The sequence below is a fragment of the Thermothielavioides terrestris genome, chromosome 4 (genome assembly GCF_000226115.1).
Source record: "Thermothielavioides terrestris NRRL 8126 chromosome 4, complete sequence".
Classification (NCBI taxonomy): domain Eukaryota; kingdom Fungi; phylum Ascomycota; class Sordariomycetes; order Sordariales; family Chaetomiaceae; genus Thermothielavioides; species Thermothielavioides terrestris.
Genome location: NC_016460.1, coordinates 2,354,063 through 2,378,918, shown reverse-complemented (window position 1 = coordinate 2,378,918; position 24,856 = coordinate 2,354,063). Strand labels below are relative to the sequence as shown.

The window sequence follows — 24,856 nt, the reverse complement described above, 5'->3', positions numbered from 1 at the left end:
AAGTTAACCCTTACCCTAACCTTGACCCTCACCCTAACTATAACCCTCACCCTAACCAGCGGGGGGTTGGCGCCGCCCCCGCACCCCCCGGCGAACTAACCCGTGGCTAACCCGTGGCGATAGTGCAAACCCCTTGGCGGTCTTGGCGGGGTACTGACGCTGTAAAAACATTGCCGACAATTGGCCGAAATTAGTCTTGGCGGGACCTCTTTAGCCATCAGCCGAGAGAGCCAGGGATTCCAACCCTGGCACAGAGGATGGCTGATAACCACGGAGTTTGAAACGCACTAGTGTAAGTTAAGTTCTTTTGATGACTTCCTGGTCAGGATCCAGCCGCAGCTCCAAGAACCGCTTTCAACACATCACAACTTTGCGTACCTTCTTTTTTGACAGATTCGGAAGCGAGCGATCTGCCTTCCCGAGACAGGGCGCGATGCGTGCGGGCCATGGCGGGTCCGCGGCCACAGCGGGCGTTTGTTTCGTTTCACCCTTCAATATTCCGCTGTTTGCCGCCCTTGCGCTGCAGACCACGGCCAGTCAATTGTCGTCTCCCCAGCTCTGCGTTGTCGCCACTTCGCGCGCGGCTCACTTGGGGAGTGGCCAGGCCAAAGACTTCGGCCGCCAGCGAGCACTGGTTATAGAAAAGGTTCATACTGTAGGAAGCAAGCAACCCCCCCACCTCCGAGCATATTAAACTCTTCGGCACCTCAAATCCCCGGACCCCTCAAGAGTGCGGTGCCTGTGTGACTCAAACTCTTTTACATGCATGCTGTGCATGCTGTGGTGGGCAGCGCAGTAACTGAATGGACATCTCGTCTGCGTGTGAAGCGAGGGGCAAGGGAGCTGTTCCCCTGACAGGTACCCCCATGCTCTGCGGCTCAGCAAGCTCGTAGGGTAGCCACGGACTGAAAAGCCGCTTGACTCGCAGCCATCGTCACAGCATCCCGCGCCTGTTCTCTGGTGTGGCCTCTGCGGCCGCAGAATTGAATTGACGTGGCTCTCGCCCATGGGGCCGCTGTCGAGCACTAACTAATCAGAGAAAACAACAAAAGAAAACGGACCTGCCGCTCGGCGAATCGTGGCCCCTTACAGAGGGACTCCATTCTGTCCAGAACTTGCGTTCGCGGTCATGGGCAGGAACAGCAGACCCCAAATTTCCGCAAGATTGATGGTGGAGCCAGACTCATCCTCATCGTCCCCGAGACGCCGTGTCGCTACCCGAGTTTTGTGAGAGCAGGAAGTGGAGGGGAAGTCTGGGGGCTTGCGGCTGGGGGAGAGTTTCGTCTCCGAGGACGTGCATGCGATGCATGTGGCTAGCCATCAAAAGACATTAGATGGTAGTATACAGTACACTAATGCATTCCGTACAACGAGGAAAACATCGCCGTCGGCGGCACGACCCGCCCTTGTCGCATCCTCCTGTGTACGGATACATGGCGGAACTCACACAGCAGACTTGCCACCTGCCAACCGGGCGTTGCGACTCAGCAACTCACAGCCCTGTCAACTGGCGGGCAGTTTCTTCACTCCACTACGGAGATATTGCACAGTAGCTCAAACTCCCAACCCTTGCAAGAAGGATCATGATGCTGGCATATGTCCTACTGTGTAATTTTCCCGTTTTCTCCTCTGGCCAGGCCCCTTTTCCGACCATGCTTAACTCCGTCCCCGCCGAGAAGACGCCTCCTCTGAACGCCCAGTCATGCCCTGCCCGAATTCTTCCTGACCGTTTGAGCCTCTCACCCATCCGTCTGAAGAAAATCGTAATACGGAATACAAATGCCCACTTCCTTCGTTTCCCCTCCCCCGTAAGGTCCGGCTCCGAAGTGCATAAACACATGTGTACGAACGCGGCCACCTCCCGACCCTCACTCCAAAACGAGCCACTTCTCCGCCACGGCCCTCGCCCCGTCCACATCCCCCAGCAGATAGCACAGCGTCCGCACGTTGTACGCGGCCTCGGCGGTCAGATCCTCGCTGCCCATCCCGCCGCCGCCGCTCCCGGGATTCTCCCCCCACGCTGCTTGCTCGTCCAGAACCTTCTTGTAGTACTCCACCGCCAGATTCCCCAACCCCACAAGCGAGTACGCCCTGGCGATGTTGAAATGCGCCTCCTGCCGCAGCGCCACAGCACCACCACCACCACCACCACCACCACCGGCGGCGGCGGCCCCCTCTTTCCCGTGTTTCCCGTCTCCACCGCCTCCTCCAGCCTCGCCCCCGGTCTGCTGAATACCCGTCCGCGCCGCCGCCGCCGCCGCCGCGTCCAACCGGTCGCGGTAGTAGCGGAACAGGAAGGCGAAGCCCTGCGTCAGCAGGTACTGGCGGTTGGTGGCCTGGCGCTTGAGCGCGTAGTGCAGGTAGGCGAGGCCGGTGCTGAGGTTGATGAGCGGGTTGGCCGGGTCGAGCGAGGCGGCGCGGGCGAAGTAGGAGAGCGCGTACGTGTACGAGGTCGTGGTGAAGAGGATGTGGCCGTAGATGGTCAGCAGCGCGACGTCGAGGCCGATGTCCGGGTCGCTGCTGCCGTTGCCGTTGCCGTTGCCGGTACCAGCAGCGTGAGAGTCCCTGTCCCTGTCCTTCTCCTTGTCCTTGCGCATGACGATGGTGTCCATGGTCTTGATCTGGCGCAGGATGAACTTCTGCGCCGGCCCGGACGTGTACCACGACACGGGCGTCTGGCAGACGCGGCACATGGCCGAGAACATGCGGTACGAGTCGGTGCCCGGCATGTAGTCGCGCATGAAGTAGCGCGCGATGGCGACGCACGTCTCCTCGTCGCCCGCGTAGACCGCGCACGACGCCCACGCCACGTGGATGAGGAAGGTCGTCTCGGCCGACGTCCACACGACCGAGTCCCGCGCCGCGTGGCAGACGGCGTACGCCTCGCGGTGCCGGCCCGACCGCACGAGCGCGAAGGCGTAGTTGAGGAAGATGTCGAGCCACGTGTCGAACGGGATGCCCCGGTGTTCCGACGGGAACTTGAGCGGCAGCCGGGCCGCCTGCTCCTGGCCCTCGGCCGGCGCGAGGTTCTGCCGCAGCCGCTCTTCCATCGCCGCCAGCTTCATGTTCCGGGCCGGCGCGGCCGCCTGCCCCTGCGCGCTGGCGGCGTACCCCAGAAGTTTGAGGTACTTCTCCCACGGGTAGAACTGCTTGTACGATCGGAAGTCGTCCACGAGCAGCTTGGCCGCCTTCATCCACTCGGCCTTCGCCTGCTCGTCGCCGGCCAAGGCGCGGTCCTGCACGGCCTGCAGCCGTTGGAAGTTCTTGGCCGCCTGGGCCGTCATTACCAGTTCCTGCTGCCTCCGCTTCTCGGCGTCGATCAACCGCCGCGGCACGTAGTTGGACTTCCTGTTCGGGTCCCTGGGCTTCCGGGGCCGGGGCGGTCCCTCTCGCGGTTTCCGCGGGCCGTACGGTCCGCGGCGCCGCCGAGTCCCGCTGGCTTCCAGGTTCATCGCCTCTCTCACCAGCAGGAACGCTTCCTCCCGCCCTTCCTGCATCTCCTCGCCTTCGTACATGTTGGCCAACTGGACGCGAGCCTCGATATGGTCTTCGTCCTCCTCGATGGCCGCGATGAAGCACTCTTCGGCGGCCGCCTTCTCGCCGCGGGCCATGTGGTACCGGCCCTGGCAGACCGAGAAGTCGGCATCCAGCACCGTCTCCCCGGTCGTGGTCGCGATGTGTCTGAAGAGGTCGAGATAGCGGATCGCCTCGTCCGCCCGGTTGCGGTCCAGCAGCGCGACGGCGATATCTTTGAGGCAGTCCGGAAAGTCCATGAAGTCTTCTTCCCTCCCGGGGTCGAGCAATTGCAGGTGCAGCTCGGCCTCGTGCTCGAGACCCAGCTTGCTCCGGTACACGTACAGCTTCGCGCGTAAGTCGACCGGAAGCCCCTGGCCATAGCTCTCTTGGGGGAACTGAGCGGGCTCAAAACCGGGCACCGCCAGGCGCCTGTCGTCGTAGATATCCCACTCCCTGTCGTCATCGATCCACTGGTCCCAGTAGGTCTCGGCCCTCCGGCCGAGCAGCCAGCGTGAGATCTCCTTGAGCTCCCGGGCGCCCTCTTGCCACTGCTCGAGAATGGTGAAGAACTCCAGGTAGATCCTCAGATCCGACCACTCAAACCTGCCCTCCTCGGCCTCGTATGTGCCCGTCGCCTGGAGGTGGTCAATGAGCCGCCTGTACGCGCCGCGGGCGATGTCCGCGCCCTTCCTGCGGTCCTTGACATCCAGCGCCACGTCCGCGATGTTCCGCACCGTCCGGATGTTCCACGGCCGGTAGCTCAGCGCCTTCTGGTACTCGACCAGCGCCTTGCTCGCGTTGCCCTGCATCAGGATGACATCGGCCCTGCCGGTGCGCGCGGCGATGCTCGAGCGGTCCGTCTCGAGCGCCTGCGTGTAGCAGGCGTAGGCGCGCGCCAGCACCTCGGCCTTTTCGGACCGGCGGCGGGCGGCCTCCGCGTCCTCGTCGTCGTCGGCGCCCTCGTTGCCGTCATCGTCGCCCAGGTCGCCGAGGCACTCGAGCGCGTACTCGGCCGTGCTGATCCACTGGTTCACGTCGCGCGGGGTCAGGTGCGCGGCCGAGATGCGGCACCAGATAGCCTGGTCGCGGTTGCCCAGCGTCTCGTGCACGGTCGACAGCAGCATCCAGGCGTTGAAGACCTCGCTGTTGATGCGGATGATCTCGGAGAGGTGCGCGATCGCCTTGTCGTAGTCCTGCTGCTGGAAGGCCTCGTTGGCGAGCGACAGGCGGAACTGGATGTCCGGAGGGAGCGGCGCGGGCTTGCGCGGGCCGCGGACCCGCCTTCGTTTTTGTTTTCGCCCAGCGGCACCGGCGCCTGCTTTGCGAGACGGTGGTGGCTGGTAGGGCAGGCCGGCGGCTTCGGCGCGCTGGCGGGCGACAAAGGCCTCTTGCTGCTGGTCGAAGCGCTCGACCTCGGCGCGCAGTTCGAGGGCGTCCGAGTCGGCCGAGATGTCGCTCGCCGCCTCGTCCTCGTCGTCCTCCATCTGCACATCTGGCTCCAGCGCCTCCGCTTGATACAGGCTCGGGTCCACCATGTCCGGGGAGAACGCAGCCGCTGTGTGCGCTGGAGGCGCAACCAGCCTGTCGATATCCATGGTATCCATTTGGCCGCGTGCCTGCCTGTCCTCGCGTCGCTGAAGATTCGGATTGATGTGGCTTCCAGAGGACAGCTACAGCTACCTTCGCAAGCGGAATGGGAGATGGAAAAGAGGCAAGGCTGCCTTCCGGAAATGACGGTTTACCTCTCCCTGGAACCGCCACCAAGACCAAAAAGTTGTTGAGCACCTTCCTCTTCAAAAGTTGCCGCTCCCCTTCCCCCCCATTCGCTGTTGTCAAGCTCCCTCAACCATGCATGAGCCTGGTTTCCTCCTCCGGTGCAGGGCAAGATGAGAAAATAATGATTCGAGTAGGACAGTCAGGGAACAGCGTCGCGGCGTCTTGTACGAACAGAGTTGATGCTGAGCAAGGAAGGAGGATAAGTGACTTTCAGTTAAAGGGAGTGTGGGGCAAGAGAAGTCGACTTTGACCTCAAACACGTAAACGCACTGTGCACTTAACAACCTGGAACTCGCCAGTGTGTCGGTTGCTTGACTGTCTGTGAGGTCATCTGTTCCCCTTTCAAAACGGAAATCGTTCACCCTACTCCCGTCTTATCTTTGAGCAGAAGTGCTGCTTGCCATTGGGAGACGGAGACAGTAAATTCCTGGGTTGTCCAAAGCTGGATGCGGATTGTCACCGACTGGGCGACTGAGCCCGCGCAGTTGCACAGTCGGCTTAAACAACTGCTCATCCTCACAAACATCCCACATAACCCGCTACAAGACCTCATTAAACCCGAAGCATTTGAACCCGCAGAAAGCTCATCGTAAATTAACCATCCCCGAGCAGCAGCAACGCCATGGTCAAGTCGAGTGATCCCTCGATTTCTTTTCCTTCTCCCTTTCAAGATTGCCCAGGGATCACCGCCTCGGAGATGTGCAGCCAGCAAATCAATCCTGCCCCAAAATCGCAAGAAAATAAAGCTCATAACGCTCGCCGAAGAGATCATCAACCGCCAGATCCCGCCTCCCTTTCCTTGTCTTCCCCCAGACTCCAACTAAAAGGCTTGCGGGTCCGAAGCAAGAATATTTTGGCAAGTATGATCCCTAGCAGATGCGATGGCGCTCGCTTTGCCTATACGCTATACGCCCCGTCCCTCTATCTGCTCCGTAACGCTTCACCGTATACTCGCTGTTGTTCCGGAAATGGACGCAGGGCACTAGCCCAGCTTTCCTTCCTTCTTGGCCTCTGTCGGCGTAACGCGTCAGTAACTCGTCACCTTGGCGGAGACTTGCTGCTCGGCCGACCTACCCTTGACCTGCTCAAAGACCTTGAGCATCTTGCGTCGAGCACCCAGCGCGTTGACGCCGCGCTCCTCGAGCTGCTTGTCGTCCAGCTCAATGAGCTCCGTCCACTTCATGTCCTTGAGATTCTCCGTGTACTTGTGCAGGCGCAGGCTCCGCAGCCAGCTCGGGATGTCCTGCAGCAGCGTCGGGTCTGTCGGATCCTCAGGCGGCTTGGACGTGCCTCTCCGGCCACGCGGAGAACGCCCTCGCACCATATCTGAGTGGTCCGAGTGGTACCCTTCATGATGGCCGCCCAAACCAAATGCGGCCAAATTCATCGGAGCCAGTCCATTGTTCATAAGGGAAGGCGCACCATCGTAAGCGCTCAGAAAGCCGTTGTTCTGCGGCGAAGTAAAGGCCAGCGCCGGACCATAGTTCTGCACCGCGATGCCCGGCGAGTTGGGTCGGGACCTGTGGGCTGCGAAACTGAGGTTCTGGGGCTGCTGGAGAGTCATCATCTGCTCCCGCGAGAGCGGTACTCCGTGCTCGCTGACCATGATCGCGCCCGGAATGGCCGGCGCACCGGGCGACAGGGCGTTCTGGGCCTGGCCGGCGGCGTCGTTAGATCGAGCACGCCGATACTTGCGCACATCGTCCAGAGCGAACCGGTTGTTGACCGTCGAGAGAGCCGCCAGCTTCATTGCCGTGGCATTGGCCACCATGTCGGCGTTGTTCGTCTGCTGCTGGTTGAAGGTCGGCACCATCGGCGTGTTGACCATCGAGGCCCAGTTGCCACTCGCGCCATACGGCGACAGAAGGGGCAGGTCGGCAAGCGACTGCTCCCCGGTCGTCAGCGTGGTCGATTGGATATTCGAGTTGCTCGTAAGCTGGGGGCGAGGCGACCGCAAGGCGCCGGCCGACGGCGGCGGCTGCACAAACTGGCCCATGGGCGCCTGGCCGCCGGAAGAGGACTTGGGCCGGGACGCGTCGTTGGGGCCCCAGGGCGACACCGGGTTCTGCCCGTTGGCGTCATCCTTGGGAGCAGAAATCGTCGGCGCCGCCAGAGAGTTCCGGTTATCCACCAAGCTGTTCCTAGCCGACGTGGGCGGGTTGCCTGTCTGCTGTGTGAACTTTGCCTTCTCGGTCGCGATCGCGGCCGCGGCGTCGGGAAACATAGCGTTGATGGTCGACGAGTCCAGGCCAGACTGGCGCTTCACATTCGGACCGGCGTTCGGCCGAGCCAGCGAGTTCCGAGCCGAGTCCACATTCAGCTTGCTCATTGCATCGCTGAGCCGATTTGACATGGGGTCTGCAACACGGACGAGTCAGAGCCGGCATCTTGGGCGTGCGTGTTTGAGGGATGACTAACCTTTGTCAAAGTTTGCGGGCGACAGAACGCCCGACATGGGGTGGTTCTTGCCCATCTGCTGCAGAACCTGAATGAAGAAGCGAATCTGGACCTGTGTGGTCTGCTGCAGCAGCGCATACAGGGCAGCCGTCCGCTCAGCCTCGCTAAGAACCCGGAACCACTGCTCGATGGCGCTCAGCTCATCCTTGAAGTCCTGGTCAAGAGTGGCGGCAGCCATCTCTTCGAGAGTGGTCTCGTACTGGTCGATATCGGCGATCCACTGCTGGGCCAGCTTGTCCTGAGCATCCATGTCCGAATTTCCCTGACCAGCGCCCGTCTGCACCTGACCGTAGAAGTCGGAAGACGGTCGGATCCGGCCAGCGGCGGCCTGTCCAGTCAGGGCAGCCATGTCGGCAGACGCACGAAGACCGTGGGTGGTTGCGCCAATCGCCCGCGACGAGGGAGGCCGCAGCGAGGAGACGCTGCCAGCCTCGGGCGTGCTGTTGCGGTTGCTCATGATGTTGGACATGTTGAGCATAATCGGCGCGGAGCCGAGAATCGGGCGTCGCACAATCGAGTAGCTGACGGGAAGCGCTCTATAAACGAGGGTGGGAATGAATCAAAGCGTCGTCTCGAAGAATTGGCCGGTGCCAGGTGCCAGGGAAAAGCTGAAACAGCGCTTGCAGCTGATTCACCGTTAGCTTGCGCTGGCTGGCAGCGGCAACAGACTCCCGTGATTTTCCGGGGGCCTGGATTCATGCTATATCGCGGGGCGCATCTCCCATAGTTACGTACCAAGGGCAGAATATCGTATGTGTTTGCAGAGATACTCGATGGGATTAAACTCCGCTGCGGCCGGGACTTTCGAAGTCGCTGCAGAAGAGGTAGGTATGAAAGGGCGCGAAGACTTTCGAGAACTCCTGCAGTAACCCGCTGGCCTCAAAGGAGGATCGAAATTCTCGCGAGGAAGGAAGGATCACTGGAAGGCACGAGGTTCTGTGGAGGAGGAGGATCGAGGTTAGCCCAGGATGGCCAGAACAGATATCGGAGCCGGAGGGGCAGAAGGGCAAAAGGGAGTCCGGAAAAGCGAGCATGTAGCAAGTCGCAAGGCTTGCCAGAAGCTAGTGCGTGCACCAGTTCTGCAAGTCGTGGAGGGAGGGAAGAAGCAGACAAAGACCACCACCATGCAGCGACTACCTCACCAGAGCCAATGCAGCGGCCTTTCGACATCTCCAGACGAAGCGCCGCTGCATCAGACGACCGGGCGGGGAAGAGGCTTCAGTTATCCAGAGGTCGACATACCCATTAAGAAAAGCTCCCGACTATTCAGAAATCCGTGCCGAAACGAAGAATGGCGGGAGAGGAAGGATGCGAGCTCCGGCCTGGACCAGCAGAAAGCGACAGGTCCACGCTGAGGGCGCAACAAAAAAAGAGAGGAGGGAGTTGTTGAGGACTCGAGGAACGGAACCTGGATGCGGGACGCCCACAGACGAGCGAATGAGCTGGAGAACGGGAGGGATGGTAAGACTCTCGCTCGGAGCCTGGTGGAAAAGTGGATCAGGCCCTGTGTCCAGCTGAGGCTGGCGCCTGATGGGCGGAAAGGCACGGAAGTACTCCACAAACGCGCTACAAAACGTTACCGTTGGTTTAGCAGTTCAGGAGGCGACTCCACACCAAGAACGTTTCGCCTTTCCTTTCCCCCCGCATCGCCAGGCTCAGCCTCGATATTTTTGCTCCGCAGCCAAGCGCTGAGCTTGAACTAGAGGGCCAGGCGAGCTTTCGGGAGCTTAGGTATCCATAACTACCTTGCAACGCGAGACAACATCTTCTCGTCACGTTTGTTGGAGGTTGACAATCACCAACTGTCACCTTCACAGCATAGTAAACTACCAGGTAGGAGGTATCTTGACACTACTGTGTAGTTGTAGCTAAACTCCCCCTGATTCAGCCGACTCGCAGCTCAGACGCCCGCGAAATAGGGCTGTCACCAACAGCGGCAGGTCGGGAACCACACCAAATGAGTCAGCACTCCCTAACCTCAAAATACGCCTCTGAGGTGCATCGCCCACTGTCTCTTGGCATCAGACGAGGGGCAGACGCCGGGGCACATAAAACGAGGACGGAGAACACTCGGCCTGAGACACTGGCTCGTGAGGCAAAGGCGGCAATGCTCGTACGACCTTTACTCAGAACCGCTCCCTGAGCTGCGTGATATTGATGATTCGTTGATCAAGGTTGGTATTGTGACTGCGACTTGTTCAAGATCAACTGCTCTCTTAGAAGTAGCGAGCAAATCAGCAACGGCCAACGGCTTAATGCCCACCGCTGAGAATGTCAATGGGAATTCGGACTGCTCATTAGCAACCCGTAACGGTCAGAGATCTGGAGCGGAGGTCTCAGTCATGGGCGGATGTCGCCTGGCTTTCATGCACCGAAGTCTTTCGGGAGGAAGAGCAAAGGTGTTTGGTAATAGCCAGGCTGGTCCCTCTCGGCACGAAATCATCCTTCAGCACAATGAGCACGGGAAAAGAGCTCAGAGCTGTACACACTAATGCCGTTCATCGTTATGGATGTCCTCCCCGGCGCCCGCAGAAATGGTTGGACCCAACAAGCAGAAAGAGGGCGAGCCAGAGTGCAGTCGTCAGTCGCTCACCACACTACACCTTCCACACAGCACGCAACTGCATCGGGACCAAGATCGTTCAAGCCGCGCCGGCGGAGGAGAGGATAGCACCCCGGCAGATCCGCCTCACTGCGCAGTGGCCCAATGGATTCCGGTTTGGGTGTTTGATCGAATGAGATGCCCCAGATTGTTTAACACCTCGAGGAAAAAGCCGGTCCCAGTAAGAGCGGTGGGCTGCAAGACAATGCAGATATCGTCGTCCGCCTAGAACTCCTTCTTCGTAAAAGTCATGTCCGAAGATGTATCCCCTCCCGCCATCGCGCGCAGCAAACAAAGGAAAGTAAAATCAAGCAGTCTCCCGCTTGCCCTCCCGGAACTCCTTCTGTTGAAGCATGCGTTAGCCCGTGCCGGTCTCGAATCGATAAATAAGATGGTTGAAATCGGGGTACTGCGTACCAGAGCCTTAGCGGTGCCGTGGAGCGCATGCCTGTGGTTTCTCCGGAACTTGGGGTCGGTGCCCTTCAGCGAGGGGTATCTCTGGGTCTTGGGCCTCTTGATGCTGTTTGCAGTCTCCTTGTTAGCGCCATCGATATGTCGACGTTTCGTTCGTTGTGCGATGGAGCGTACCCGTTCCGGTGCGCCTTGCGCGACTGGTTGTGCTGAGACGAGTTCTTAGACTCTGCAAATTGTCAGTACCTTCGGTGAACCACGTAATCGGACTGAGAGACAAGAGGGGCGACATACTGGCCATCGTGAAGGTTGTCGGCTCCGAATGACGACGACTACTGAGAACTAGGAAGCTGGGGTGCAAGGTTCGACAACCAGGGAAGGATGCTCACGCACAACAGTGGGAGAAATTTGGACTGCCCTAATTTGGTGGGATGTGGCTGAGGTGGGGCTGAGGTGGCTCACCCCAAGCTTTCCACACAGTATCCGTAATTTACCGTGATGCAACAGGGGATGTACTGTGTAACAAACCCCATGATCAAGCCGCTTGCTACTGGGAGAGCTTCGACAGATTCAACATCCACTCATGCGAAAGGTGCTCATTATACCCAAAAGAAGAATCTATGTGCGTTGCCCATGTACAGATGCCGCCCTCACTACCCACTGAATTTTGGCCGTCCTCTATTTGACAGTCATGGGTGCCACCAGTTTCGCCGCAGCCGCCAGGTCGCCGGATCTCCGAAGCTGCCGCGACCGTACGGCCTGGAGATAGCGGATAAACAAGACAAACATGAGTTCGACACTACAGCATCAGAGTCAGCATTTTGCACTCTCATTCTCACGTCGACTTGGCAACTCATACCGCTCCTTGGTCATCATCAGGATGCCCTGAACAAGCAAGCCCTTGAGAATCTGCGGCCCGATACCCTTGAACAGGCTTCGTGGCCCTTCGTTCTCGATGATGAACTGCATGACTTCGACGAAGCTCTTGAACGGCTTTCCCTGGCGTGCTGCCGGCGGCTTCGACTGCAAGCCGACCTTTGCCACAATCAGGGGCTGTGTAGCGATGGTTGCAAGGGCCTTGGACATGGCGCCGAGTGCTAAGAATGCTGAGTTAGCCTTCTCTCGCGAACTGTCGGCAATGTCCCGGCCCTGGCCAAGCTTACCGAATGCCTCCCAGGGCGAGAGGTTCTTCTTCCCCGGGAAGAGGACGTCCTTCAACCTCTCGTATGCGCCGTAAGTGATGGACGGGTTGATCACCAGCACCAGGCTCGCCTTCAGCCCTCTCCAAAGCCCCCAGATGCCGTCCTCGCCGTCGATGACCTCGCGCGCGGTGTCGATGATGCCCTTCCTCTCCTCCTTGCTCTGCGTTTGTTGCCGGGTCGTGATGACGGCAACGGGTATTGTAAAGAGCTGCGCGAGCGCGCCGGCGACCGCGCCGAGAGACAGCTCCACAACGGTCGACGGCTGGCGGCTTCCCTTCGCGTACTTCCAGTACACGGTGCGGACGACCGAGTACCAGTAGAAGTAGGCGAAGTTCGTGGAGGCAACGCCGATTAGGGAGCCACCCATGCCAGCGTACAGCCCCGAGATACCCTCGGAAGAAGCGATCTTGCTAATGGCGTCCCATGTTGACTTATAGTGCGCCTCGTCGGACCGCACGTCTGTCTTTGCTGTGTCGCTGGGCTTCACCTGAACCTGGAGCTTTGTCTTGACGCTGACTCGCCATGGCAGTCAGCAACCTGCAGCCGCGGAAGGCCGGGGGGAGGGGGTGGGGGATGGACAGCACGTACAGATCGAGAGGGTATACGAGCGCATTGGCGAGAACCGCGCCCGCTGCACCGGCCGTCGCTTTGCCCCAGGGCCCAATTGGGGCTGGCTTTGACTGTACGGCCATTGCCAATCTCGCGTCCCCCGTATAGGGCGTGCCGGCAGTTTTCGCGCAGCGTCGAGGTGTTGAGTATCGTTGCGGCGAGCGGACGGCGGGATGTTCTTGTGTAAGTTCGGAGTTAGTGAGATCTGCCGGCTATTCAAAGCCCCACTGATGACGGCAGTTGCCTCGGTTGCGCGTGGAACACTGTGCTCCGGTTCAGCAGCCAGGAATCTGCTATGCACCCATGGACGGCCCGGAGGTTACGACAAGAGTCGGCGCAGCCCGGACACAATGTTGAAACGGCAAAGGAGTGGCAAGGACGGGCACGGCGACACCAGCGGACCGTCCTTGTATTTGGACCGGCGGCAGGGTGGGTCGCAGGCGATCGCAGTGTCGTGTGCGCCCGTGATGTCGGTAGCCGGATAACCTCGGTTGCGAGATCCACCGGGGGCCAGACCGGCTTCCACAGCCCCGCATCCAGGTTCGGCAGCCTTTCAAGCTGAACTCTTACTGTAGGCGTTAAGTGTAACTACAGGACGGAAGGATCACACCAATCGGTAATCCGGAGAGTTCCTACCAGGCACCGGCCGGCCCAGCTCCGCTCAGGCGCCGTGCTGCAAGTCGTGGTCGGAGCAAAGTGCCAATGTCGGTGCGAGTACAGTATCCGTATCTTCGGCGGTAAGAGAACAACGGGGTTGCGAGAACGGCCAAAAAACATACAACACCAGCGGTTCGCTGGTCGTCACCGACCCAACTACTAATCTGGCTCTCGCAAGTTTGTCTAGGGGAGAGCGGACGGGATCCCGAATTCTCTTGCGGATATGGTCGTATGTGATGGTTCAATGAATGGAACGAGTGTGATATGCTCTCTCCCGCCCGGGCGTACTGCGTAGGTTCAGGTCCATGGGCGCCGCTCGTAAGATCATTACCTCAGGTTGTTACCGGAAACCAAAAACGGGAAGACGTGTTTGTGGCTCCCTAATTCGGTGCCGAACTGATGCATCTATTTACTTTCTTTTCTTTTCCTTCTGTTTTCCGTATAATTTCTCGTGTTTGAATGACCGCCCCCGAGACTGAGACTCTTTGCCCTTCCCGTGACACGCCTTGAGGTTCAATCAAGCCAATTACTCAAAGTATAACTGACGTTAGGTCGTTGCCTTCCTGGGCAGCTTATCTCCAACCCCGAGTTCACAGCTGCGCATCCTTCCCCACCACCAACCACGCCCTGCAGTCTCGGGACAGAGGATTGAGCACAGCCGCAGACGGCCCACACGCTGCACGCAGACTAATACGGAATACACAGTAGACAGTTATGATCGTTATCATATAGTTTCTTTTCTACCGTACCCTGTGCTCATCGAATGCGCCCCTCTTGTCCCGGATGTGGATTTCGAATTTGTCGCGTGTGAGTGCGAGTTCGAGGCTCGAGTCATCGGCAGAACCATCCGCCTGCGGGCTCAACATTGGAAGTTAGCAACTTTACCTACCCAATGCAGACGTGAAGCTCCTCCACCCCTGAGCCGATGGAGGCCCAAGCCCTGGTGAGCATGACTCTGTAGCAGAGCAGACAATAACAAGAACGGTCATGGGTCTTTCCTGGGCAACCGAAGTCTGGCTGACTGCCGTGGCCAGGAACATGAGCGCCGCCTCGGGAGGGCGCAGGGCGGGGAGGCCCTGAAGCACGCCATTGCCGCGGCCGAGCTCTACATGCAGGCAGCCGGCACGGCCAAGACGCCCGAAGAGCGCAAGCGCCTGCGCCGGAAGTGCGCCGAGCTCATCGCGCTCGGCGAGCGTCTCAAAGCGGGCGCAACTAACAACACCCCGGCAGCCCATCATGTCGCCGCTCGTCCGCCCGTCCCCGAGTCCACCCGGCCGCTGACGACGCTCGAGAAGAAGATTGTTCTCCGCTCTTCAAGCTTGCACGGGAACCTGTTCCCGCCCTGGGAATCCGCGCCCGGCCCTGAGAGCTTTTCGGATGCCGCCCATCCGGGCGAGCTCTACGTGTGCGTAGCTGCCGGAGCTGTTGTGACGGAATGCTATGGCCTGCATGCTGACTTGTGTCACTCCCCAGCGATCCATCGCCATTCTCCCTCTCCCCAGAGCAGCAAGCCATCTTCGCCGGGTGGCGACGTCCCCACGAGCTTGTGCCCGGGGCCAAGGATGCATGCCCTGGCAGACAACAGGAGCTGCTCATGGCTGCCCAGACGGAGATGGATCTTGCCCAGGACCTGGCCACCGACTGCTCCGTCGTAGCCAGCCTGTGCGCTGCTGCCCGTCACCTTGGGCCCACCAAAGGCTCGGTGAGAATTCCGCTCTCTCCCCGGCCTGCAGACGATGTGCTGACTCTTGTGCGTGCCGGGTTAGCTACTATCGTCACTCATATATCCCTTTGACCACCAAGCGATGCACCCCAGGCTGTCCAGGAGCGGCAAGTATGTGTTCCGCATGTATTTCAACGGGACCTGGCGCCAGGTCGCCATTGACGACCGCTTGCCTGTATCCAAGACCGACCGCACGCTGTACGTCGTTGACCGACGCAACCCCAGCCTGATCTGGCCGGCTTTGGTGGAGAAGGCCTATCTGAAAATCAGAGGCGGCTACGACTTTCCCGGCAGCAACTCGGGCACTGATCTACACGCTCTGACCGGCTGGATTCCCGAGCAGATCTTTCTTCAAAGGTGAGCTTCCCAGCGAGACCATCCACCCTGCGTCGCGAGTGCAGTGCTGATAGAGATATCCATAGCGACGATCTCGAGCTGGATGAAACGTGGAACCGCATCAAAAAGGCCTATGATGAAGGCAATGTGATGCTCACTCTCGGGACGGGGAACATCCTTCCCGAGGAAGAGAAAGCTCTGGGTCTGGTAAAGGAGCATGATTATGCAGTTGTCAACCTGAAGGAGCAGGACGACTCCCGCCTACTCCTGATTAAGAACCCTTGGGTCGACAGCTTGGTGTGGACGGGCGTTGGGTCTTCGGCAACGCTGAAGGCACACACCGTAGGGTCGACGTCGGAGAACGCGTCGAACCAGTTCTGGATGGCCTTCGAAGACGTCCTCCAGCATTTCGACTCCCTATACGTCAACTGGAACCCGGCGCTGTTCGCCTACCGGCAGGACCACCATTTCAGGTGGGAACTGCCGCCAGACACAGAACAGCTCGTGTATACGCGCAATCCGCAGTACAGCGTGCTGTCTCCCTCAGCCCGGCCGGTCTGGGTCCTGCTGAGCCGCCACTGGCAAGACGGCGAACTCGAAATCCTACGCGAGCGCAAAGCCGAAAAGGACCGTGGCGAGGCCGCCTCGCTGGCCACGGTCTCCAAACAACTCGGCTTCACAGCGCTCGCCCTGTACGCGACCTCGCCTCCTGGCACCCGTGTCCCGCTACCCGACACCCACCACCGCCTACACCAATGCCCCTTCGTCGACAGCCCCAACACTCTCCTGCGCTACGATCCCGCCCCGGGGGTCCCCCAGACCCTCGTCGTCACCCAAGCCGAGCTCCCCCTCCCGGCCTACTCCTTCACGCTCTCCTTCTTCTCCCACGACCCGCTCACCATCTCCCCGGCCGCCCCCGCGCTCCCCCACAGCACCTCCGTCAGCGGCGCCTGGACGCGCCGCACGGCAGGCGGCAGCGCCGCCCACCCGAGCTACTTCACCAACCCGCAGTACGCGCTCACCCTGCGCCAGCCGAGCCCGCTGACGCTGGTGCTGAGCACCTCGGCGCGCGACCTGCCGATCCACATCGCCGTGCTGTTCGCCCCCTCCTCCTCCTCCTCCTCCTCCTCGTCGCCTGGGCCCGGGCCCGGACTTAGCTCGGGGCCGGGGCTACCGGTCCGGCGCGTGACGGCCCTCTCGGGCCGCGACATCGTCTGCGCGAGCGCCGAGTACCAGCGCGGGTGCACGCACGCCTCGACGCCGGCCGCGCGCCCGCTCGACGCCGGCACCTACGTCCTGGTCGCCAGCACCTTCGAGCCGGGCCAGACGGCGCCCTTCACGCTGCACGTGTCCGCTGCCGCGCCGCTCGCGCTGGAGCCCATCCCGCCCGACGCCGCCGGCCGCTTGCGCACCCCCGTTCCAGTCTCCGTCCCCGCCGGTGGTGGTGGAGGAGGCGAAGGAGGAGGAGGAGGAGAAAAAGCAGCCCAAGCCCATCATGCCGTCTGGTTCTTACCGCACCAGACCCGGCTGCGCGCGCGCATCTCGCCCGCGCGACTGACGCGCCTCGCCGCGCTGGCGCGCACAGACGCGCGGTCGCCGGGCTCTGTGTCGGGACCAGGGTGGGCAGCGGCAGGAGCAGGAGGCGTAGGCACAGGCGGAGCGGGCGCGTCCGCGCTGCGCGTGGCGCTGGAGCTGGGGCGGGGCGCGCACCGCGCCGTGCTGGCCGTGTCGCGGGACGGCGAGTTCGCGGACGCGGGGATGGGCCTGCGGACGGACGAGGTGGATGTCGAGCCCGAGACGGCGCGGGCCAGTGGCGGGCTGTGGGTCGTTCTGGAGCGGATTGGAAGCGGCGGCGGCGGCGGCGGCGGCAGTGACGGTGGCGGTGGAGCGGTGTCTCTGGGTGGGAGAGCCGGGGGTGGTGTGGTGGTTGAGGTGCTGAGCGACGGGGTGGTGCACGTGGGCCCGTGGGAGGACGCGAGTGAGGACTGACGCAGCGACGGTGGGGAGGATGAACTACTTAGGTGTGTGCTTGTCGAGAGGAATCGGGCGCAATTTTGCATGATTCGAGTGTCGACCTCGTTATCTATTCACCTACGTTATGCGTATGGACGAGCACAGCAGCGTGGGATGGGTCGAGGCGCAAACGAGTCGAGCAGCACTCAACAATCGGTAGTTAGGAGCAGCAAACATGGAAGACAACCGCATGTAGAACAAGTGTTAAGAAAACGACCATCCCACGAGCTAATGCAGGCTGCCTATTGACCTAGCATTCCTACTCTCAAACCCCGTCGCCGGTATCATGATGAATGATTCAAGCCAGGTAACATCGCAGGTCAGGGGAGCTTAGCAGCACGAGTCCTGAAATATCAACGTGTGCTTCCTGCACGATGGTTACCTCCCAACCAGACTGAAATAATGATACACAGTCGGTGCTGTGGCGTCCTTCGCATTGCCGCGTCGCTCCAAACGCCATTCCGCTTGCCCACGGGGTTTGTAGTGAGGCCCAAAATTCGTTTATCCAACGCGGCCCAATACCTGGCTAGGCTTATAAAAATATATAAAATAATGAGACATGCATTTCGGACTATGTGACTTGGACGCCCCGGACTATACACGTGACCTCCCCCCACTTTTTTCCTAATCTGGCCACCATACTTACTTGTATACTATACTCTGTTCAATCCGCCTACTACACTCTGGCTCTCTGGATCTCTCTAGCGCTAGCTAAATCGCTTAAAAATGCAATAAAATCGAGAGAGCTTAATTTTATTTTTTTCTGACTAAGCAAGCGGCTATTGACTAAGCCGCATTACTGCCCGCCCTACCTCTGCCTGCCCTGCCTCTGCTCGCCCTGCCTCTGCTCGCCCTGTGTTACACGAACAAAGTGGGTTGCTACCTAGCCTCGTCAGCCGAGGTAGCGGAGCACTCAAACCAAGCAGGAGCTTTGGAGGAGTGCAAGATGGATGTATTGCAAGAGTGTGGAATGCGGGCAAGTGCCTGCCTAAATACAGGAGTGTGGTGGCCTGTGCGTAAGGTGGCCTGTGCACTGTTGCGGGGCCTAGTGGGCCCAGTGGGCCCAGTGGGCCCACACTTGCGCAGTTGGCCACAGGTGGCCACAGGTGACCCACAACTGCGTGTAACACCCTGCCTCTGGCCGACCTGCCTCTGCCCGCCTACGTACCCACCTACGTGCCCACCTGCGTGCCCTCCTACGTACCCGCCTACGTGCCTATCTACGTGCCCTCCTACGTGCTCTCCTAAGTTCCCAATGGCGTACCCAACTATATACCCTACTATGTACCCTCCTATATTCCCAATAGCGTGCCTAACTATGTGCCCGCCTATGTGCCTGGCTATACGGGTGCCTACGTAAGTCCTTGGGTCACCGGTTGGCTATTGGGAATAACGTCCTTGTGGTCCAACTCGCTTAGGTCGATGCCCTCCCATTGAGACGCGTTCTAGCGTATCGACGGCTATAATCTTGTTACCTACAATGGCTATAACCTTGGTACAATAGGCGCTGTCGACCGTGGTACCTAGGCATCAAAGACGAAAGGCTAGATATACTATGGTTGGCTATACAACTGTTTGACCTAGTTAAACTTATAGTATTGAAGATATTCGTCTTTATTCGCTAATGATCTATCTAGCTACTAGTATAGATGAAAATCGGCCTTCTGAAGCTTGAGATCACTATCTTAATATCGTCGAAGGAGCTTATACCGATATAGGATGCTAAACTGTATAGTGAATTGATAGATATAGGGCTTGAGAGGCGGCCAATTTGGCTCCTTGTCCGATAGCAATGCGCTAAGTATATAACGATACTCTTAGGTAACAAGGTCTATCGCTTAGCACAAAATAAGCAGAGGAGTATCGCTAAGCCAAGCCTTGCCTAGGAACTTACACCGTAGATAGTTTTTCTAGTGTTAACGTACCTCCTAGATATTCTCCTTTATTGTCTTAACTATCTTAAATGACTGCTAGACTATATATTTGATTATACTACTACCTTTGACTAAGAAGCTCTTAAGATATTGGTTAGTAGACTCAATTGGCGATATTATATAGTAGCTAAAGTTAAGGTTACAGTTAGTATAGTAGGCAGCTTAGTCTTCAACAATAGGGAGATAAGTCTCTTTAATATACTAGATAATAGCGACCTAGGTAGAAAAGAAGGCCTAGAGTTTCTCCTATATAAGATTGAAGCTATTAGGAGTAGGCGTATATAGTATATATATCTATAGCTGATATAAGCCTATATAAGAGTATTCAATAGTCTCTAGGAGAGGGCTAATGTTACACGCTAATGGTGCTCGGTGACCATCTGGCAGTAAACGTGTGAGGGTGAGAAAGATCAATGCCTCTCAACCTCGTCAGCTGATGAGGCGGCACTCCTGAACACTAGTATGTGTCACAAAAGTATGTTGATGCAGTCTGTCTTCCTACGAAGGGGTTCCGGGTGAGGTTCCCTTTTTTTAAGGGAACGCTCGTCACCCCTGACCGCGGTGCGGTCATGGGTGCCCTTGTCACAGTTGCGTGTGACAGCTAACCTCTATACCTTATATCGCTATCCAGTTGATCCTCTCGACAATTCGCTTATTGTCCTTATTGTCAAAGGCATTGTTAGCTTCTATATTAGCTATAGCAGCTACTATAGTAGCTGTTTATTTGTCCTATTTACACTTAATCTATAGAACGACGTTTTTATTAATATAGAAGATATAGAGTTATAGCATTGTATTTAGATAGATATAGGCAATTGCCTTCCTTATTACAACGTCGAAGTCTATAATCGTTATTTAAGGAAGGCTTGCGCTAATCTCTTACTATAGAGTATTGACCTAGTCTATTAGCTAGTTAAAGCCTTCTTAGTGCTCGTTGTTGATTAGGCCAAAGGTACAACTGAAGATCTTGTTTAGGCTATCGATACTAATTACCTAGAAGAATACTAAGCCTTTGTTGTTCGTCTTATAAGTGTTGTTGTATATCTGAACCTATAGGTTCAAGGCCTACTGTTCCTTATAGAAGTCGTTGGTCTATACTAAGCTTTCTAGCTTATTGGAATCTAACCTTGACTATAGAACTTTATATAGAGCGCCTTATTTATCGAGAAGCTTTATTGTACCTTAGAACAGGGTATATCTATTTGCTATATCCTTCTATAGACAGTGCCTAAGGCTCTAGAGTTGCTGCTAAGTAAAGAGGATACTAGGGAACTATATTCGTAATATATTAGCAAGTTAACGGTTAGTAAAGGCAAGGCGATTGATATAGGAGGCAACAAAGGCCTTATACTCTACCTTAAATTTCTATAACGAAGCAATGTCCTTATAGCCTTCTATAGGCGTATAGTTATAACCTTTATAGCCGTTTCGAATCTCTAAGATCCATTTTCGGCTATAGGTAAGTAAGGCTTTGGCTAAAGCTTGCTAGGTGTAGTTCGACTTGGTCGTTAACGTCCTCTTCTTTGTAAATACTTTAGATAGGCGTATCTTATCCTATAGATAGTAGAAGTCTACCCTAGTATAGCCAAAGTCTAGAATAGGGTTATAACCGCGTAGTCTTCTAATGCCAAAGAGCGCCTATATAGCCTACTTATAGAGGTCGTCTTTCAGTTCTATAAGAGAGTCGTATTTGTAGGTGAGGAGCTTATAGTCGGAAAGAGGGTTGGAGAGGGCTAGGATTGAGGGCGAGAGATCGTTATCATCGTTATCGTCGTATCCTAGTATATATAAATCGACTGTGGTCGCTATGGCTACTCCTGTGTAAGTAGGTGGCAACGGTAAGCCTGTAAGTGGCAAGGAGAACTTACTGGGTAACTGGAAGTTCGATCGCTGGGCGTATACGCAGTTCGATCTAGGGCGTATTCGCAGTTCGATCGCTGGGCGCATTCGCAGTTCGATCTAGGGCGTATTCGCAGTTCGATCGCTGGGCGTATACGCAGTTCGATCTAGGGCGCATTCGCAGTTCGATCTAGGGCGTATTCGCAGTTCGATCGCTGGGCGCATTCGCAGTTCGATCGCTGGGCGTATACGCAGTTCGATCCTGGGCGTAATTGAGTATCTGGGTTAGGGTTATGTATGGGGAGGTCACGTGCATAGTCCGGGGCGTCCAAGTCATATAGTCCGAAATGCATGTCTCAAAATAATAGCCAGGCCCGATGACCTGATCTTTGCAGCCCTTCCCAGCCCATCTCGTTTTCATCCCGCCCCTCCCTCCAAAACCTCGAGTTAAGCAGCAAATGTGGTATCTGGGACGCTAATAGGAAAAGACACGCCGTAGGCGCCACTCGAAGGACCCTGATCAACCCCTCCCAAGTCCATGAACACTAGAAACAATCCGCAAAGATGAGCTCAGCAACGAGGCAGCTGTATCCCGAGCAAGAGTCTCCCCGCCCCGAGGAGACCGGAGCTTTGCCTTCCAGCCCAGCTCATTTCCAAGAGTCCCAGATCACCGAGAACGCCTCCATACCAACAAAACAGAGGGAAAAATAGACTCGCGAGAATGGAGAAAAAAAAAAAAAAAGTCGGGGAAAGGGGAAGGAAACAGACGAAGAAGCCGACCAGGAGACAAATACGCACGTGGCCATCGCCGTAGCCACGCCGCCCGCGACACAACTGCAGCCTGCCTATATACATCCCATTTCGCGAGGCGGGAAGAAAACACGCCAGCTTGTGAACCAGGCCGGCAAAAGGAACAGAATATATGTGCAGAGAAAAGGCCAAACGAAGGGCCGAAGCAGGGCCGAAACAGGCAAGACAGGCCGTCAAGTTAACCTGGACCGCCTCTCCTTCTGCGGCCGCGACTCGGCCCGCCAGGTCTTTGCGCAAGAACTTCGCGTAATAGAGGGTCGTCCTTATCCTTGTCCATATGGTGTACCCGGACATGCCTGGCGCCATGTTAGCACCAGAACAGAGACGATGGGGATGTGGCCCGTATTTACCTCTGGAGATTGTCTGGCCGCGGGTACTTGTGCTCCCTATCGGGACAAAACGGGCAGACGTAGCCAGGGGAATTGTGGACGAGACCGTGCCTTATCATTTCGTTCTTCCGCTTAAATCCTTTACCACCTTCTCCGCGGGAGCAGCCCGGGACAGGGCAATAATGGGGTCTTGCAGACGAATGCACGTTTGCGTGCGAATTGAGCAAGTACTGCGTTTGAAAAGGTGGCGCGGTGCAGCCGGGAACCTTGCAGACATAAGTCCCGCTTTGTATGGTGAGACCGTCAATGCTCATCTTGTCGCGTCCTGACGCTGCTGTCGCTGATCCTGGAGGGTTAGATCCAGGAACTTCCGTGGAGCTGCCTGCGTACTCGCGCTGCCGAGAGAGGCCGTTTGTCTGGGCGTAGTAGTATCCGGGGCTCATCATCCGGCCCGGGAGCGGTTGGCCCGGAGACAGCGGATCGCGGTATGGCTCGCCTGGCGGCATCGGAGGCGACACGAGATGGCCCTGGAAAGACGGCAGACGAGGCATTGAAGCCGGCGGGGACCCAGGAAAACCGTGATGTGGAGGCCTTGACCCAGTTCCTGCTGCGGGATTGCTGCTCAGATGTTGAATGTCCCCGAGCTGGGATCTGATGGAGGGTAGGGTCTGTCCATTGGCTTCGTATCTCGGCGAATTGAGCTGAATGGGCGGCAGGCCCTCGCCGTGGCCGCCCGAGGGTATGCTGGCGGTAGGCGACTTCACGTCCAGTTGCGAGGACGACGGCGTGGCCCCGGTGTCACGCGGCGAATAGAGGCTGCGAGGGCTATAAGGAGAAGGCATCGAGGGTGCGGCATGCCGATCGTCCTTCAGCGGTTCTGCTCGCCTTGTGTGTAGCGCCATAGGAGCGGGTGCTGGGTGCGCAACATCGTTATCCGTGACGGGCGGGGTTGGACCGGCATCCGGAGGCGGCTGCGGGTCGCTGACCACAGCCAGGGCGTCGGCGGCCAGAGATTTCAGGTCGAAGGCGCCCATATCCTCCTGGCTACGGGAGCCCGAAGGCATTTTCTGGATCCCGGATGCTTCTCTGTGAGCCCCGCTTGGTCTGGCGCGAGATTTCCCCCCGCCCACTGATTGCCTATCGGGTGAGCCGTCACGGCCTGAAGAGACAGACTCTTCGTGCATTCCAGAGTCCTCTGAATCCTCAGACTCCGACGATAAGAAATCGATATTGGCGTAGGCCGCAGTCTCGCGCCTGTGTCCGTCGAGATGACTGATCAGGATCGCATCGCCCCAGCCTGGCTTCGGCTTGTAACGGCGCTTCGGCCGTCTGCGACCAGGACTAGGAGAAGGACTGGTCGAGGAAGATTGGGGTTGCTCCGGGCTCTGCGACGGTCGCAGCGTAGGACGGAGCGGCTCCAGAGGCGGGCTGTTCCTGGGTAATCCTTCATCAGGATCGTAGAGGGGGTCGCTGACTGGGACTTGGGGGGGCTTCGGAGGAACGGTCGTACTCATCGCTTCGAGGCTCCTCGGCGTCGTCACTCACAGAGCAGTGGTGCATCAGCTCGCCATCGATGACTGGGCTTCATCCAGGAAGCAAACGCAACGACGCCGCACGGTGCCAGGCCAGGCTCGCTCGCCTCTTGTCTAGAAGCGAGAGGAACCTGCCTTCAGACTCGGCTGCTTCGGCTCCTTTCTCTCCTTTCACATGCGGCCGACTTTTCAGCCTGCGCAAAAATCGGAACGACGCCCGTGGACGCAGCGGTCTCCAGGCGCAGTCCGACAATCCGGCGGGAGTGGCGGCCGGGAGAGGAGAGGAGCTGGCATATGAGAGCCGCAGAGGCAGCCGCAGGTGAGGCGGACTCTGGCGGGGTGCAACACGGCGGGGAATCGCTCAGAGGAGCTGTTGCAGTGCTGCTGGGAGAAAGCAGAGCGGAAACGACACCCCCGTGACCGGTTGATTGAGCCGGGGGGTTTGTAAATTGCGACCACGTCGGAAGAGTGGAAGAGGTGGCTGGAGCCGGATCGCAAGAATGCGGCTCAAGGCCGTAAGGGCTAGGTAGGGGGTGGGAGTGCGGCACCAAGGGCGGAAGGTTAAAAGGGAGGGGCGGGGATAAGTGAGAACCAGGTTCACAAATGCGGTGGAATCCAAATCTGCCTCCTGGCTGGCACGGCAAATAGAAACACGGACGGCGTCTATCGAGTCAGATTAAATGGGCGGTCGTTTCGATCGTCAAAGGAAACGTGCGGCTCATGGAAGCGAAGCTTTGCTGCAGCCGGGGGGGTTGCTGAGATCGGAGGCTCGCTTTTAAGCCGCAATGACAGCGACCAGCCAGGGCGGCCCAAGCAGGCGCAAGGGTTGGGGGAAGCTGAATGGAGCTGCTTGCGACGGCACAGCGCGGAGGCGGGGCGTTGAGGAGTCGCTTGATTGCGGGGGGCCCACTAAGACCGAAACAACAGCGGCCAGGGCCGACTTCCAAGCATAAAAATGAAGGAAGCCAGGGGTCCAGTGACTCCAGTCCCAGGCCCAAGGCAATGTCCAGGATCAACCGGGCCGCACGTGTTGCTGCCAGCGTGAGACGAGATGCCGCTTGCCGACCGACGTGCTCACGGCGTCTCCCACCTTTGCGGGAAGTGAGCCGA

The 24,856-nt window shown here is 58.1% G+C and overlaps 6 protein-coding genes across 6 annotated transcripts; 1 reads left to right on the top strand and 5 right to left on the bottom strand.

Annotated features, from left to right (window-relative positions):
* Positions 1-1,868: 1,868 nt before the first annotated feature.
* On the bottom strand, positions 1,869-5,323 carry THITE_71589 (uncharacterized protein; the record flags this gene model as incomplete). Its single annotated transcript, XM_003655478.1, has 3 exons — positions 2,272-5,323; positions 2,135-2,174; positions 1,869-2,114 (listed from the first exon to the last, which is right to left on the bottom strand). The coding sequence occupies exons 1-3, from the start codon at positions 5,118-5,120 to the stop codon at positions 1,869-1,871; spliced, it is 3,135 nt and encodes a 1,044-aa protein (XP_003655526.1). The 5' UTR covers positions 5,121-5,323.
* Positions 5,324-6,169: 846 nt separating this feature from the next.
* THITE_2119317 (uncharacterized protein) lies at positions 6,170-8,553 on the bottom strand. The gene is made up of 4 exons (XM_003655477.1): positions 8,485-8,553; positions 7,711-8,375; positions 6,367-7,650; positions 6,170-6,303 (listed from the first exon to the last, which is right to left on the bottom strand). The coding sequence occupies exons 2-4, from the start codon at positions 8,216-8,218 to the stop codon at positions 6,275-6,277; spliced, it is 1,821 nt and encodes a 606-aa protein (XP_003655525.1). The 5' UTR covers positions 8,219-8,375; positions 8,485-8,553; the 3' UTR covers positions 6,170-6,274.
* A 1,578-nt stretch (positions 8,554-10,131) lies between these two features.
* On the bottom strand, positions 10,132-11,104 carry THITE_2170947 (60S ribosomal protein L29). The gene is made up of 4 exons (XM_003655476.1): positions 11,057-11,104; positions 10,940-10,991; positions 10,769-10,871; positions 10,132-10,694 (listed from the first exon to the last, which is right to left on the bottom strand). The coding sequence occupies exons 1-4, from the start codon at positions 11,061-11,063 to the stop codon at positions 10,659-10,661; spliced, it is 198 nt and encodes a 65-aa protein (XP_003655524.1). The 5' UTR covers positions 11,064-11,104; the 3' UTR covers positions 10,132-10,658.
* A 122-nt stretch (positions 11,105-11,226) lies between these two features.
* Positions 11,227-12,762, bottom strand: THITE_2119314 (uncharacterized protein). Its single transcript, XM_003655475.1, has 4 exons — positions 12,553-12,762; positions 11,926-12,476; positions 11,622-11,859; positions 11,227-11,561 (listed from the first exon to the last, which is right to left on the bottom strand). The coding sequence occupies exons 1-4, from the start codon at positions 12,654-12,656 to the stop codon at positions 11,441-11,443; spliced, it is 1,014 nt and encodes a 337-aa protein (XP_003655523.1). The 5' UTR covers positions 12,657-12,762; the 3' UTR covers positions 11,227-11,440.
* An 875-nt stretch (positions 12,763-13,637) lies between these two features.
* On the top strand, positions 13,638-17,491 carry THITE_2119312 (uncharacterized protein). The gene is made up of 6 exons (XM_003655474.1): positions 13,638-14,173; positions 14,265-14,635; positions 14,704-14,932; positions 14,997-15,310; positions 15,376-17,221; positions 17,273-17,491. Exons 1-6 carry the CDS (start codon positions 14,156-14,158, stop codon positions 17,276-17,278), a joined length of 2,784 nt encoding a protein of 927 aa, XP_003655522.1. The 5' UTR covers positions 13,638-14,155; the 3' UTR covers positions 17,279-17,491.
* A 4,481-nt stretch (positions 17,492-21,972) lies between these two features.
* Positions 21,973-23,988, bottom strand: THITE_2119310 (uncharacterized protein). The gene is made up of 2 exons (XM_003655473.1): positions 22,236-23,988; positions 21,973-22,181 (listed from the first exon to the last, which is right to left on the bottom strand). Exons 1-2 carry the CDS (start codon positions 23,726-23,728, stop codon positions 22,064-22,066), a joined length of 1,611 nt encoding a protein of 536 aa, XP_003655521.1. The 5' UTR covers positions 23,729-23,988; the 3' UTR covers positions 21,973-22,063.
* Positions 23,989-24,856: the final 868 nt, after the last annotated feature.

What these genes read in the sequence shown, in the direction of transcription:
- THITE_2119317 (XM_003655477.1), bottom strand. Translation starts at nt 8,218, where the DNA reads ATGTCCAACATCATGAGCAACCGCAACAGCACGCCCGAGGCTGGCAGC. An exon ending in GCCCGCAAACTTTGACAAAG is followed by an intron (nt 7,651 to 7,710) that starts GTTAGTCATCCC and finishes TCCGTGTTGCAG; the next exon opens with ACCCCATGTCAAATCGGCTC. An exon ending in GGTCTTTGAGCAGGTCAAGG is followed by an intron (nt 6,304 to 6,366) that starts GTAGGTCGGCCG and finishes TTACGCCGACAG; the next exon opens with AGGCCAAGAAGGAAGGAAAG.
- THITE_2119312 (XM_003655474.1), top strand. An exon ending in CATCCGGGCGAGCTCTACGT is followed by an intron (nt 14,636 to 14,703) that starts GTGCGTAGCTGC and finishes GTCACTCCCCAG; the next exon opens with CGATCCATCGCCATTCTCCC. An exon ending in TTGGGCCCACCAAAGGCTCG is followed by an intron (nt 14,933 to 14,996) that starts GTGAGAATTCCG and finishes GTGCCGGGTTAG; the next exon opens with CTACTATCGTCACTCATATA.
- THITE_2119310 (XM_003655473.1), bottom strand. Translation starts at nt 23,728, where the DNA reads ATGAGTACGACCGTTCCTCCGAAGCCCCCCCAAGTCCCAGTCAGCGAC. An exon ending in CGGCCAGACAATCTCCAGAG is followed by an intron (nt 22,182 to 22,235) that starts GTAAATACGGGC and finishes ACATGGCGCCAG; the next exon opens with GCATGTCCGGGTACACCATA.
- THITE_2119314 (XM_003655475.1), bottom strand. Translation starts at nt 12,656, where the DNA reads ATGGCCGTACAGTCAAAGCCAGCCCCAATTGGGCCCTGGGGCAAAGCG. An exon ending in CTCGTATACCCTCTCGATCT is followed by an intron (nt 12,477 to 12,552) that starts GTACGTGCTGTC and finishes ATGGCGAGTCAG; the next exon opens with CGTCAAGACAAAGCTCCAGG. An exon ending in CTCGCCCTGGGAGGCATTCG is followed by an intron (nt 11,860 to 11,925) that starts GTAAGCTTGGCC and finishes CAGCATTCTTAG; the next exon opens with CACTCGGCGCCATGTCCAAG.
- THITE_2170947 (XM_003655476.1), bottom strand. An exon ending in CGCAAGGCGCACCGGAACGG is followed by an intron (nt 10,872 to 10,939) that starts GTACGCTCCATC and finishes GACTGCAAACAG; the next exon opens with CATCAAGAGGCCCAAGACCC. An exon ending in ACGGCACCGCTAAGGCTCTG is followed by an intron (nt 10,695 to 10,768) that starts GTACGCAGTACC and finishes ATGCTTCAACAG; the next exon opens with AAGGAGTTCCGGGAGGGCAA.